This window comes from Mastigoproctus giganteus, chromosome 3 (assembly GCF_048544385.1).
Source record: "Mastigoproctus giganteus isolate SK-2022 chromosome 3, ASM4854438v1, whole genome shotgun sequence".
Taxonomy (NCBI): domain Eukaryota; kingdom Metazoa; phylum Arthropoda; class Arachnida; order Uropygi; family Thelyphonidae; genus Mastigoproctus; species Mastigoproctus giganteus.
The window spans coordinates 213,782,161-213,797,923 of NC_143577.1; the positions used below are offsets into that span (position 1 = coordinate 213,782,161).

Consider the following 15,763-nt stretch of genomic DNA (forward strand, 5'->3'; position numbering starts at 1 on the left):
CCCCGGGGTTCGGTGTTGAGCCCATTGTTGTTTTCGGTATTTATGAATGATGTTGATGAAAGTGTATCAGGCTTAATGTCTAAGTTTGTAGACGATATGAAGGTTAGCAGGGTTGTTAATGACAGCAATAATAGTATGCTATTGCAACAGGATCTGGAAAAGTTGAGCAGATGGGCTGAGAGATGGCAACTGAAGTTTAACATTGACAAATGTAAAGTACTGCATATGGATAGCAGTGACCCCAGAGTAATGTATCAACTGGGTGGTACTACACTCGTTTAGTGGAGATGAAAAGAACCTGGGAGTAATTGAGCAGTGCAAAAAGGCTGCAAGAGTAACTCATGGTGTCTTGTCAATGATATACAGAAATTTCACTAGCAGGGATAAGGTGATTGTCCCTTTGTATAAGGCAATGGTCAGGCCACACCTTGAGTACTGTATACAGGTGTGGAGGCCTCATTTTAGGAAAGATGTTGAGTTGCGGGAACGAGATTGGTAAGGGGCACAAATGGTTGGTGTTACCAAGAAAGGTTTAAGTTCTGAAAATTGCAGTTTCTGGAGACTAGGCATCTGTGAGTTGATCTAATTGACACATATAAGACATCTAATTCACATATAAGACATCTGGGAAGCCATCTGCAATGGATTGAGCAAGCTCAATGCTATTGGGATTCTTCCTCTTGCTCAGATTACTCACCTGAGGGGGCATAAATTCAAATTGAGGAAAGACAGTTGTAGAATAGATATGCAGAAATTTGCCTTTAGCCAGTGGGTGGTTGATAGTTGAAACAAACTTCCATCTGTTATAGTGGAGGTCAGCAACTTATTTAAGTTCAAGGCAGAACTAGACAAATATTTGAAGTAAATGGATGGGTGAAATGGGATCGGTATGTTTTTTGGCTGATACTATATAAGCTTGCTTTCTTGCATCATACGCCCCTGCTAATGCTAACAAATCCTCCCCGCCAACTGTAATAAACCCAACATTAATAAACCCAACAATCACTCCATTCGGGATGGAGCCTACCTTGTATATAAAAGAGCAACTGAAATAATCAACTAACTATGGATAATAGGCCATCTAACCTGACAACATCCAGACTTCGCCTCACCCAAATAAATGGATAAAATCAATCTCTGTGGCTACTCAGCTCCATCCCATCATGGAAGATCTTGACCTTTTCCGGAAACCCTACTACATTTACGGTAGAGTCTCTGGATATCCACTTACTTACCGGAAGATACGCTACAAACCAGCTACTCCTTAGCCACCATAATCTGCAACCCGGACCTAGTTTTAACCAGACTTCATTTCTTGTGCACCTCCCCCCCCCCCACCTGGTTCTGCCAATGTGAAAGGCTGTTTTGGCATATCTCAGTCCTTACATCCTACTTTCAGTTCAGCACTGAATCCACCCACATATTGCCACCCTGGAATGGGCTTTTGACCTGCTTGAAGATTCACATATTTTCATTGCAGCCGACTCCAGTGCACACTGCCACGACTGATGCTAGAGGCACTTGATCAATTTATTGCTGCCTGTAGATTAGAGATTACTAATCTATTTGGTCAACCGACCACTTACTCCTCAGGAACTGGGGAATCCATCTTATAACGTCCTCCCTCAGCAGTTGTCTCCAACAATGGCAGGTGCATGAATATGTGATCACTGCCTTATCACATACTGTATTACTGAAGTTACTCCTTGCCAAATCTACTTCCAGGTTCTCTACAAGATCAGCTAAATGGGACATCTGGGAAGCCATCTGCAACCCTTCTGCCCTCAATAGGTATCTTGCCATGAACAGTACTCAGCAAACAGATTTTGTTCAGTCATAGCACCTGAAAGTCTCACGAAAATCGATGAAGAAATGTTCTAAAAGTCCAAGGTCCATCCCCTGGTGGTCACAGGATCTTACTATTCTACTGAATGATCTCAGGCGTGAATGTCGAGTATACCAGCGTGTAAACGCAGGACTGAGCCTCCTCACGTTGCTGATCAATACAAAGAAAGATTCAGAACCCTTCGCAGAGAATATTGCAATAGGATTTATCATGCCAAGCAAAACTCATGGCACACCGTGGTAAAGGCAGAAGGGAAGGGGCACCCTTGGGGCCTGGTGCATAAACTTGTCAGAAACAAAATCAGGTCTACAGACATCATCAATTCCATCTGCAATAATGGCTCTCCTGAGACAACAAATTGGCTGGATGCAATGAACAAAATTCTAGATGATTTGATTTACCAAGATTATGCTGCCCTGTCTTCCATAATTCCAACCTACCACTATTGAATTCCTTTTACTGAAGAGAAAGTGACCATGGCCATCAACAAGATCAAGAATGGCAAGGCTTCTGGTCTAGACCTCATTGAGAGGGAGTCTGTAAAACTTCTTTGGACTGTCACTCCTGCCATCCTCATTCAGCTTTTCAACACCTGCCTGCAAGATTGCACATTTCCATTGTGCTGTAAGCTTGCAAACCTAAGACTTCTACCAAGGATCCTACTGGCAGGACATCAGCCTATTATCCTATAGCACTTTTAACAATACTGGGTAAAGTGTTAGAGATACTCCTGCTATTTCGCCTCCGGCCTGCATATGAAGCTAAAGGTCTTGCAGCTCCCCTCCAGTTCAAGCCAGGTTGTTCCACGACTGATGCTCTGACCATGATTCTGAAAATTGCGAAAGATTCTGAGGCCACCTACGTCTTAGCAATTTTTATAGATTTTGAAAGAGAGCCTTTGACACCGTTTGATGGCTGGCCATCCTACAGAGGGTCAAGTCCACTGACTGCTCCCAGAATCTGCTCAAGTGCCTCAGGAACTACTTCTAGATGCTTTTTGCATCTGTGAAGAGTCAGAGAACTGGAACTACGTGATGCACTCCTGTCTGATCTACCTTGACCTCCACAACCAACTTTTTCTGGCCCTCAATGCACCAATAATCCATCCAGATGTTAGGGTATTGGAATCGGAAGAAGCCTACAAAGCATTCTTGACCTATGCCGCTGCGGTCTTCAACAGAAGCTGCTATCACTAACAACCTCCAACTGGAACACACATAACTGCCACAGCTCATTCTGTCAACTTGCCTCCTCTCCCACTGCCAGTCATAGCAGAATTTAAATAACTTGTCTGCTATGGATATATCAACCCCAGTAATGATTCTGTGCTTCATAGGATGCACCATTGCAGTTACTTCACCAGTGTCTACTATGTGGCCACTCGAGAGCCATCTCTAGCTTTGCCCTGTCCGTTCACCGTGACTTCATCTTCTCCTGCAATGCTTCGTGTTCCCTGCTGCTCCTAGAAGGCTTCACTGGGTGATGCTCAACTTCTCTTGACAAAAGTCCCACGCCAGAGATTCTTGCTGACGTTGACATTTCCCTCTGCAGGGGATAAACCACTTGTGCACCCAAGATCTTCCTTAGGTGGGATTCCTGCCTTTACCTCTTCTCCTTGAAGTTCCTTTGCTGACGCTGGCCCTCCACTGCCATGGGATTAGATGCTTTCGGTCTCTTCTGCTGGCCTGAGACACTTCCCAGGCAGGATTTTAACCCACTGCCAGTGAGTCCTCATTGAAGGAGTTCTGCTGATGCTGGTCAACTGAAAAGCGTGTGATCGTGGCTGTTCATCCTTCTGCTGGCCCAGGACTCTTCCCGGGCAGGATTCTTTCTGCTTCTGCCCTTCCTTCTGGAAGACCTGCTGCTTTATCAGGTGAACATCCAATCTACAAAGTTATCTCCTGCTCCATAAAATGTTCAGTTGCACCCTTCACCTCTCAATAGTATGCCATCTTGGCGATCTCCTACTGCCACTATTTATCTCTGGAAGTTGCTTAGTTAAAATGACATTCTTCATCTGTTGACATCTCTACAAACACTGCAACTCACAGTGCAGTTGTCCTTCAAGGTGGTGGTCTTTCACACTTGAGCAATTTCTTTTCTTCCCTAACCCCTATCCCTTCTATAGAGATCTCCCACCTATGTGCCTTGCACTTTTTCTGCTCCAGCTTGCCTTGTGGGGGGGTAGACTTCCACTCTGCCTACCCCTGCTTCTTTCCCCTTTCTTACCTTTCCTGTCCAACTCACTCCGTTCCTCCAACTTGGCTTCTCTCCTTTCTCGCTTTGCAAGTGGGGAGAGCCAATCAGGCCTCCCTTCTATCTTCCCGGCCCAGCTCCTCATGCCAATGGACAGATGCTGAAAGGCTCTTTCCATGGTGATCAAGCCTCCCAATAACTAAGAGGCCAGTCAAACAGCACACTACTTGCTCATAACCCACACCGACTGACTTTGCAATGTTGTGCATACATCACAGAGTACTCAACACAGATTTCTGGGGAACCACTTGACAAACACACTATGTCCACTAATATCACTTTCACACTCAATGTGTCTTAGCCAACAGTCTAACTATACTCACATCTACAGTATTGTCACCTAAACATTTTTGAGACCCTTATGGATTTCAATAGGCATCACTACTTTCTTGGTAAGAAATTAATCGTCACTCTTTGCTTAATATGTACAGGCAGCTCTCGCTTTATGAGTTCCCGGGTTTAAGAGGTTTTTTGTTTTTTTTTCCCGCAAGTATTAACAAAATCGAAAATATGAACATTAATTGCAAAAAATGAATGTTAAGCATTCATAAATACTGCATTCCAAACCATGTGCATAGCTATACACTACAGTGTACCACGCTTTACGATATTAATCAGTTCCAGAGACACCATCATATCGTTAAAATATTGTAATGTGGACCCAATAACACATTGTTTTTTGGTAATTCATTTCAAGATCTTGGAAGTTGAAATTTTCGCTGTATAACTAAGCTATTTATCTCTCTAAAATGTCATTTTTTAAGGTCACGAGCATGACCTTAAGGCCATATAAAAGGTCTTGAACATGGTTTGTAAATAGTATTAGTTACTAATTAAAATGTGCTACACTTTCATCATTATCATATGTTCCATTATAAGAATAAATTTTAAATGTCTTTGTGATATTTTTCTAAAGCACATTTCTGGAGGTCACGACCATAAAATAATAAAAACAATTTGCACTTTCCAGTTTATTGGGCTTTTCTGTTACTGCAAGCAATTATAAACGAGTAGTAAACTCTATCTATCTTCTTGCATTTGTGAAAATACTGATAGCTGGAATTGTGTAGGTTTTTACGTTATTATGGTGAAATGTGTTTCCCCTTTGATAAAGAACCTCCTGTCTGACTTCACAATTACCCTCAGGTGTTTTTTGTTCTCCACTACCCTGAATGTGATACTACATAGTTGGTATGTTATTCTGAGATTACTACTACCCATATACAATACCTGGCATTTGTTGATGTTACACTTCAGTTGCCATTTCTTAGCCCATCTGTCTAATTTTTCTAGATCTTGTTGCAGTAGCACACCATCATTAGTCATTAAACACCTTGCCAACCTTTATATTATCTGAAAACTTAGACATAAAGCCTAATATACCTTGATCGATATCATTAATAAATACAGAAAACAACAATGGACATAGCACTGAAAACCCTGGGGGGACTCTGCTAATAACATTAGTCCAAGAAGAGCAGTGCCCATTAATAACCACTCTGTCTTCTCCCACTCAACCATCCCTTTATCCATAGCAGTAGCGTTATCCTTAATGCCACATTACACCAATTTCTGTAGCAGTCTTTTGTGTGCAACAGTATCAAAAGCTTTTCTGGAATCTAAGTTTACAATGGCAAAATTATTTGTTGTACCCAGTTCTTTTATTACTATGTCACAGTGTCCAAGCATTGGTCAGACAAGATCATCCCTTAATGCATGGAAATGATTTACAACAGTCATTTGAAGTGGTTTCTTTAATCAAGGATGAAGCAACAGAGGTGTGAATGTGCCAAAATACTAGTATTGTTGCTTTATTGAAAAGAATGTGATCTCAAAATGAAAGGGAAGTCCTTGCTTGCATCCATGTCACAGTGCGCTACCATGAAAGTATCTGATGTCATAAAGCCCCAACATAAGGTTGTGATGATCTAAAATGATCCAAATGACACTTAAGTCCACCACAAAGATTCAAAATCATTAGTAGAAGTCCAGAAAATAGAAGTTTTAGCTAGGAATTGTAGTTACAATGAAGAAGTGAACTTTGTTCTCAAACCTAAGCAGTCCCAACAATGAAGCAGTTAACAGCAAAGAATAATGTCTTGTACAGACCCTGGAACCACAACAACAACACAGTAGCACAGGTCATCCATTGAGGAACCCCACCCCTCACCAAAAAAGGTCAGTAGTCTCCTCAACAAATCTGAATAACCTGATAATACATGCCATCACTGATGTTGGCAGTATAATATCACAATTCTTTGCAGCTGAAGCATTATGCTCCACAAATACTGACAAACAGATACCATGAGCCTGTAACTTCTGCTATAGAAATGGTGTTCCACGAATACTGACAGACAGGCACCATGAGACTAACTCCTAATGCAAAAATGGCATAATTGGCCAGTTGGGCTGATTGGAACAGTGGAACTCTTGTAGAAATGGCACAATGAGCCATTTAGATCAATCAGAAAGTATAATGCACAGTGAGCCATTGAAGTTATACCTGTAGACCTACGCTATGAACTATGGTCACCATATCACTCCAGTCATTTTTTATTTATTTTTGTTATTGTATTAGGCAGTCATGGCCAACTTTCAGCAAGTCCACCATTATGAATTTGCCAAAAGTTGTATTTAAAATATCATACAGATAAAACCCAGTAAAAAAAGAAGATAGTTCCTGTGATGTCTATGTCCAGATCATAGATATCACAGGAACAAGATATCACTGCTATCATATTCTGGAATTTGTCAAGGGTAGAGACTACTATAGTTATGTATTAAGAAGATTTTAACTATCCCATCAGTCAATTTGAATTAATGCTTTTTGACTGAGGTTGTTACACTTTCGTACTGGTAGGGCTAGTCAGCCCTACCAGTATGAAAGGGTAATCCAAGAATTCAGTTGCTCACTATGCAATGACTGTAAGTGTTCTGAAACACAGTTGATTCTGTAAGCATGTTTTAGTCTTCCAGTGATTGTATAGGTTGACGTGTGCAAGGTAGTCATTACCTTTTCCTCTTGACAACGTAACTGTTTCTTTGGCATTAAAACATTCTCAGTTAATGTCTCAAGAAGTTTTATTTTTTTTCATGATAGGGTTCAACCACCTATATATTACAACAAACAACTTTTAAGATAACCAAATTTTCCAAGTTAAAAAAAAAAAAAAAAAATAGAAAGCAGTGCATCTTTGTATATTTGTCATATTTCTTATTTTTAAGAAATGAATTCTTATATGCATTTTTTTGATATGTTAAAGAACATGAACATTAGAAGTTTACTTATTAACTTTCATTAACATATTTATAGGACCTTGGTTTGTGGGAGAAATAATAGATGGTCATATTGGTGCCTGTTTTGTGTGGGGTATTTTTATTGCTGGCACATTTTTACCTGGCGGGCTAACATTTTTTGCTGGTACTGCATATGTAAGTATATACAGAGTTTAAGTAGGAATAGTATAGATGATTTTTGAGAAGGTTGGGCAGGCATGCAGCATATTGGCACAAGCAGGAATATTAAAGTGCAGCTGTGTATGGTTATTTGTAATATAGTTAGTTGTAGCTGGTCAGCTGTTCTGGTTATCATAACTATGTTCCAAGTAAATATAAAACATTTAAATAAATAAAATATAAATAGGATATGCTGAAATTATAAAAATGTTTAAATAAGACAAATAAGAAAATATATTGAAGTAAAATGCAATTAAATAAAATGTAACAAAGGCCTGAAATTAGCAATAACAGGATATGTAATTTCTGTTCTGTAACAGTTTCGGATGGATAAAGAAAATATTTAAATAGTTGATTCATTGTTGGACAGGGTGTGATGGCACAGACTTGGTGAATAAGTTATTCCTCATCTCATTAGGAGAGAGTGAAGAGGGTAACTGTTCAACAACAGTTATAACCTTAACTATATTGCAAAAAACTGTGTGTGTGTGTGTGTTCATATACATTGGAATTCTTTTATTTTCAAGTTTTTAATTTGCAATTTTCATGATTTGTACATTTCTTAACAGGTTAGACTAACATATATACACCAATGAGCCAAAACATTATGACCACCTACCTAATATGATGATGGTCCTCCACGTTCAGCCAAAACAGCTTGTACCTGGTGAGGCATTGACGATACAAAATTTCTAAATGTGTCTGGTGCCAACACATAACGAGCAGATCCCTTAACTCCTGTGAGGTCCGTGGTTGAGACACTGCAGATCAGAGTTGCTGTTCCAACACAAACCACAAATGCTCAATGGGATTGATGTCTGGGGAATTTGGAGGCCAGGACAATACCTGGAAGTCTTCCTCTTGTTCTGTGAACCAATCTCGAACAATCTGGGTGGTGTGACATGGTGCATTATCCTGCTGAAAGACAGCACCAGCAGAGGGGAAGAATGTTGCCATGAAAGAGTGTACCTGGTCAGCAATGATGTTTAGGTAAGTGGTAGACGTCAGAGTGCCCAGCATATGGATGACTGGACCCAGGGTATCCCAGCAGAACATCGCTCAAAGCATGACACCACCACCAGTTTGTTTTCATCTCACGGTGCATATAGGCGCCATCACTTCCCCAAGTAAACGATGCACATGTACCCAGCTGTTTGCATGGTGCAACAAGAAACGTGATTCATCGGACCAGACGACCTTCCAATCACTCTAGGTCCAGTTTCAATGCTCACGTTCCCATTGTAGGCGCTGTCATCTGTGAACAGTGGTTAGCATGGGTACTTGGAGCGGCCTGCAGCTGCGCAGCCCATTTTCAGCAGGGTTCGATGTAGACTGTTGTGACACATTACTCTCATCACCAGCATTCCAATTACTGGTGAGTTGCTCCACAGTTGCCCTTCTGTTGCCATGTACCATCCAGGAGAGCCTTCACTCACCCCAAGCATCAGTGAGCCACGGTTGTCCAACACCTCGCCAGCAGTTCGTGGGTTCCCCCTCCTCGGACCACTTTTGGTAGGTACTAACCACGGCTGACCGTGAGCATCCCACCAACCATGTCGTTTCGGATATGCTCTGACCCAGTCGTCTGGCTATTACAATTTGACCTTTGTCAAACTCGCTTAAGTCCATTGCCTTTCCTGTCTGGTGCCTCCGTAGCCAGGTGGGAAGGAGCAGAAGTGCGTAGCACACGCTTCTTGATTAGACCGGGGTTCAAGCCAGTCACCACCAAATACGGAGGATGCGGAAAGGTCTAGAATGACCACCACATATTCACGGAGCAATATGGCCTTAGTTGCTAATGTTCCTAAAAACCAAAAAATAACAAATAACTTTCCTGTCTGAAAAACAAGAGTAACACTGATTAACGGAGCTCAGTATCAGGTGTTTTTATACCGTGTCCCAACCCATGCATGCACCATAGTTCACCTGCAGTTGCTTCGATTTGCATAATAACTCGCTGGTCATAATGTTTTGGCTCATTGGTGTATAATGTGCAAAGAGAATTTTTCTACCTTTGCAACATTACTACCCTTAGTGATTTAAATTCAACTTAAATTTAAGCAAATATAAATTGCATTCATTTGAGGGAAATTGCTAACTTTAGCATTAATGTATTTCATAAGTAACTTACGAAGTGTGTTGGCAATTTATCTGGAGTAAAAAAGGTAAGCAACAGCCATTATCAATCCACTGCAGGATGGAAGCCTCCTCAACAATTCCTTGTGAGGGAAATGGACCATAATCTGCCACGCTGGTCCAGTGCAGATTGGCAGATCGACCATATTTAGCAGTCAGTCTTGAACCCAGGTCTACTCAAAGAGTGTGCGCTATTGCACTCCTGCTCCTGACCTCTCGGCTATGAAGGCCTCATCTGGGGTAATGGTTCTCAAATTGCACTTACTTGAGACACACTTGGAGTTAAAAATACTGTACTTGCAGCAATCATGAAGTAGCGTGGCACTTTCACTGAGAATTTTGAGTTCTTATGAATTTTCAGAATAAGAAACTTATACAGTAGACTCTCAATTTTCTGGGATAGATGGTAAAAAACAAATCCCGGATAATCGATTTCCCGGTTAATCCAAAAATACAGAAGTCCCCGACATACGTAGGAATACATTCCAGGACTTTTTACTTCATTGAGTTTTACGTAACTCGGGAATGACAAGTAACATATTGCTACTATATTATTATTGACAAATCTGAATTCAGCGCGATACTTGTTAATGTTTGACCATTTTCATACATTCTTATTATTTTAATTTTCTGATCCAAATCGATCACTTTCCTTTTCTTGATAGATTTACTAGTACCGCTGTCACTTATTCTCTTAGTAGGCACCAAAAAGGTCAAAATGAAATTTTCTGTAAAGGACTTCAGAGTTAAGGCGAAAACTCACTATTGTCACCTCTTGCGACCTCACATTTTACTAAAGCACATTTCTGGAGGTCACTGCCATAAAACAAAAACAATTTGCACTTTCCGGGTTATCGAGCTTTTCTGTTCTGTTCGTGCATCTAATTATAAATGGGTAGTAAGCTCTATCTTATTGCATTTGTGAAAATACCGATAGCTAGAATTCTGTGGGTGTTTATGTTATTATGGTTAAATGTGTGTCCCCTTCACTGAAATCTTCAGTCATAAAAAAAAAACCATAAATAAATTGTAAGAATCTTCTCTTCTTTCCTATTTTTTTGCTTGTTGCTCCAATCTCACTTCTGCAATTTGTGCGTGCCATGATCGTCGTTATTGATTGCTTATTATTATTTTATTTTTATTTTTTTTTGTTTTAAATTTTACAATTCTAAAAAAAAAAAAAAAAAAATAGTTGCATAAGTCAGAGACTTACTGTATCGAAAAATGTTCAGAAACCTATGTAAAAATTATGGCGATAGATAAAAAAACTTACCACATACTACTCGCGTGTCCAATACGATGCTTCCCTTTATTTTTTGTGATGTCGATTTTAAATCTAATAGCTTCCTTTTATTTTTTATGATGTTGCATATGGTTTGGTCACCAATGTTATAATATTTCATTAAAGATGTAACGGATACACCGTTTTCAAAACTTTTGAATAATTTCAAGTTTTTGCGTTTACCCATCATTTTCGCAATTTCTAAACAAAAATAAAACAATAAATAAATACAGTCCATTCCGGTTATTTGGGACACATCGGGACTAGTGCATTTTGGCCCGATTAAGCGGCTGCCCCAGTTATCCGAAGTTTCACGTAAATAGTTAAAAATACACTGTATCCCCCCCCCCCTTTACAATTGGTTCACTGTACAATCAAATCACCTTACGACAAACTCAACATAGTAAAGTACCATTCACTATACGATGTGCAGTAAGCGCCGGTCATTGTGATCACGTTTGTGAATTGAATTTTAATTCTATTAAACAGCAATTCTAATTAGCGAAAATAGGAGGAATATTATCCACAGGCTATAAAGGCAAAGATATATTAAGCACAAATTTACCCTTTATTACCTTACCAATTAAAAAAATTAAATGATATGTGAAAATCGGAAGAATATACGTGCTAATCGGAATAACCGGAATAATTAATATGTACTGTAATATGTACATACGAACTAGTTGACATTTCTGTTCACTGACATTTGGGGGGTGGGGGTTAAAATTTAAAACAGTAAAAAGATAAGCAATCAATAACAAAGAACACAGCACACACAAATTGCAAGTAACACGATACGCGCAAGAAGTGAGAACGGAGTAACGAGTTACAAAGCTTTAAAAATAGGAATGAAGAGAAGAGCTGAAAATTATTTTTTTTATATGATTGAAGATTTCATGGAAGTGTAAACACTTCCATAAACCACACAATTCCAGCTGTCGATATTATCGCAAATTCAATAAGATTGAGTTTACTGACCGTTTATGATAGATTTCACTAACAGAAAAGCCCAATAAACAGGTGACTGCTTATTGTTTTATGGTTGTGACCTCCAGAATTTCGACCAAACCACGTGGTACCGTTGGAGACAATTGTAGGGTAATCTCCAGTGCTGCGGTCTCCTGCCCCGATTAAACGGCATGCTGTCCCAATTAAGCGAAGTAAACCCTGGCTATTTTCTTGATTGGTTTCTGTTTTTTAAGATTTGCCCCGATTAACCGGTGGCCCAAATAACCGGAATCCACTGTGTGTGTGTGTGTGTGTGTGTGTGTGTGTGTGTGTGTATATATATATATATATAAAGCTAAATTAAAATAGAATATTACCAGTAAAATAGAATATTACCAGTGAAAATAAACTGAACCAAACAAAATAACAATAACAGAAAAATATGGGGGGGGGATAAAAAAAGAAAAGGTAGTGTTGAAACAATGTTCCTAAAATAATTTAGAAATTAAGCCAATTAAATTTCCTATTATTTTTATTTTTCTTATTTATTTTAATATATAATTTATTTCTCTATTTAATTTTTGGATTAATTTGATCATATTTAAATGGGGGTAGCATGACAATGTGCCAACACTGCATTCGTACCACCATCTATAGCCTAATTTGTTTCTATATATTTTCAATTCAACTATTTTGTCAGTGGTATGGTTTGGCCATGCATGTACTAGGCTTTCTGTTTTATTATTTTTCGCTGCATAAGGACCACCGCTTTGCAAATCTATTGCATTGGCGGTTTGATCTTAGTATCGTTCCGTCGATGCATGGATTTGTTTAGCGTTCGAAATGCAGTGATTCCCTGACTATTATTGGCCTCTTGGTCCTAAGTCGAGTTGGGGCATAATAGTGAGTCTATTTTATTTTATTAATTTTCAGTTTATTTGGGCATGTAATGTTGTTAGTTTACGCTTCCACCTTAGTGACATTTCACATAATTCAGAAACGAGTGCCATCGAGGGGGCACCGCTAAATTTCTTTTAATTGGCTTAATTTCGAAATTATTTTAGGAACGTTGCTTCAGCACTACCTTTTCTTCTTTACCCCCCATATTTTTCTGTTATTGTTATTTTATTTGGTTCAGTTTATTTTCACTCTACTGGTTTGCCATGCTACTGGCAATATTCTATTTTAATTTAGCTTATTATATGCAACTTGTAGTGGATTGTGCTTTCCTGCTGCCACTGATGTTAGCTTTTCCTATTATTTTTGTTATTTATTTTAATATATAATGTTTGTCTCTATTTAATTTTTGGATTAATTTGATCATATATGTATTTACTGTAAAAAAAAAAATTGACAGCCCTGACATAAATAACGAAACAAAATTTGTCTTTTTGCAGTGCGACCAAACACAACAATTGACGCACTCACTAAAACAAACTAAACATTTGGGTTTTTTTTTTTTTTTTTTTGCGGTGGGTGTGAAGACAGCAGGGGTTGCAAGATAATAGGCACATTAATCTCCCAATGGCAACTTAACACTGCTTATTTACGACTTACAAAACATCTGTTTATACCTATTCTAGTTATTACTTGAATTTTATGTTTTTTTTTGTTTTTTTTATTTGGAGTCTTGAAGTGTCCCGGTAAATCGAGAGCCTGCTGCATATATATAATCAGAATTCATAAAGCTGATGTAAATCACAATTACAGAGCTTGAACAATATAAATGCAAACAGAAGTTAAAATAGTGGTTTGCACACTTACCCTTTGTAAATCAGGCTGAAATTCCATGCATAGATGAATAACTATTTAAACCACCCATATCTGCACAATAGAACATTCCTATTGCTTAGTTGTATATGCATCTGAGCAGTGGCATGTTCTAATATGCAGATATGGGTGATTTAAATAGAGCTGGTGATTAAGCATCACTTGGTTTCTGAACAAATACCATGACTAATGCTTTGGCATACGGGAGAAATATTCCAAGCAGCCCTGCAGACAACTGATATTTGGCCTTAACTACCAGTTGACATAGGAACCTGAAGTGTATTGGATGAGTTGTGGGAGAAAGTTTTTTGTAAAACAGCTTGTGATTCCTTTCTTTGCCTCATTGCAAAGAAGAGCTTGTTTCAAATGGCGACACTAACACTTGCATGACCCCAAAAGCAGTGATCTAACATATTTGTGGATGAGTCCAGACACTAATGTTTATGGGTGAGTCCAGATTTCATTGTCTGAAATGAGTATGTGAATATCATGGACACGTATGGCTACTGAGGAGCTAGTCTGGCCTAGACATCAGTAATGTGCAGTGTATATACAAGGCTGCACCTCTTTGTAAAAGGAACTTTGACTGCTGTGAAATATAGAAACAAAATCCTTGAATCATATGTCAGACTTTAATTCAGTGATGCATTAGATCCCTGATGCCAGTGGAACCAAGACTTACTTCACCCATAATATAATGCTCTGTAGATTGAGGTTAGAATTGAGATAATATATATTTGTGAGATGACTTAGTGTTTTTTTTTTTTTTTTTTTTTACAAATAGATTTTTTCCATTAGTTCCACTATTCATGATGTGTAATCGTTATGAAGATTTTATATTATATTGTACTTGTGGCAAGGTATAACAAACTCATTATATCATGATCTGCATTGTCCCCCTCCACACACACAACTCAAACTTCTTCCAGTTATAGCTGACAGAATAGCAGCAGCAAGATTATTCACTAGCTGGTCTGGATATCTGCTAGTGTACCAATAACCCCAGGGGCTCACATCTGGTGAGTGTGGGCTTGGCACACCCAGGGTCCTGAGCTGGATATCATCATTCTTCTCTTCCTTGATGATTCCCTTCTACTTCTGACTCTTGTTTTCTCTCTCTCTCTCTCTCTCTCTCTCTCTCTCTCTCTCTCTCTCTCTCTCTCTCAAGGTAATTATTTTTTTTTTTTTTTTTTTTGGCTGGTGCAGCAAAAGCCTTAGGCTTCCTTGCACCATATGGCTGATGATAATAATGATAATAATAATAATAGGTTGAGTCCTGTGGATATCTACCGATTAGCTTGCAAGAATAGTTTTAAAGTTTTATCTTCGAAATGTAAGGAATGTTTAATTTTACTATTGATGCCCATCATCACTTCTAAAGTTATGATTGGCATTAAAGAATGAAGAAACACAGGAAGAAAGAACTGATAAAACAAACACTCAAAATTGAATTGGATCTAAAAAAAGATTTTGACAGCACAAATGAAAGAACATATTGCCTTCTGATCCTGAACTACTGTTCTCTTCTGCCAGCTTATAACCTAATGAAAAGTGATGAATTTGGAAAAAAAAAAGCGATAACTTAGAAAATCCTACTGAACGTTGAAATGAAAATAAGTAAAACAAAATTGAACAAATAAATTTGGTTTGAATGAGGTTTGAATTTGTACAAACAAGTTATTAAGCATAGATTAAGATTTTTTTTCTCCTCTTAGCTAGTTGGTGAATTAAGCACATCCTTATTAACTCATGTTGAAGCTGTTCATGTGTCTTTTAACTTTAAATTCTTGTAAACAGTGCTTATTCAGAGATAAGAGATGCTATAATAAAATAACTGTACATTAAATTAAAGAATGATTAAAATTTTATTAGACTGTTTGGAGTAGTAATTTATGAATTAAAAGAAAGAGAATAAGTGCAGCAAATAGACTGGAATCTAAATTTCCTGAAGGAGGAATTCCTAATATTTTAAATAGCAAATGAACTGTACTTGTTAAATTTTACAGTGTGTTGACAAACATTCAGTGTAGTGTTTAACATTATTTTTAAATACATTTCCTTCAGTTGAT

General features: G+C 38.4%; 1 protein-coding gene across 1 annotated transcript in view; it reads left to right on the plus strand.

The window, feature by feature from the left end:
• LOC150088669 (transmembrane protein 62-like) overlaps nucleotides 1–15,763 on the plus strand; it is a 366,503-nt gene that overhangs the window by 314,022 nt on the left and 36,718 nt on the right. The window contains exon 13 of the mRNA XM_090370285.1: nucleotides 7,416–7,534. Coding sequence (XP_090226411.1) covers nucleotides 7,416–7,534 — 119 coding nt within the window. The remainder of the gene's footprint in view (nucleotides 1–7,415; nucleotides 7,535–15,763) is intronic.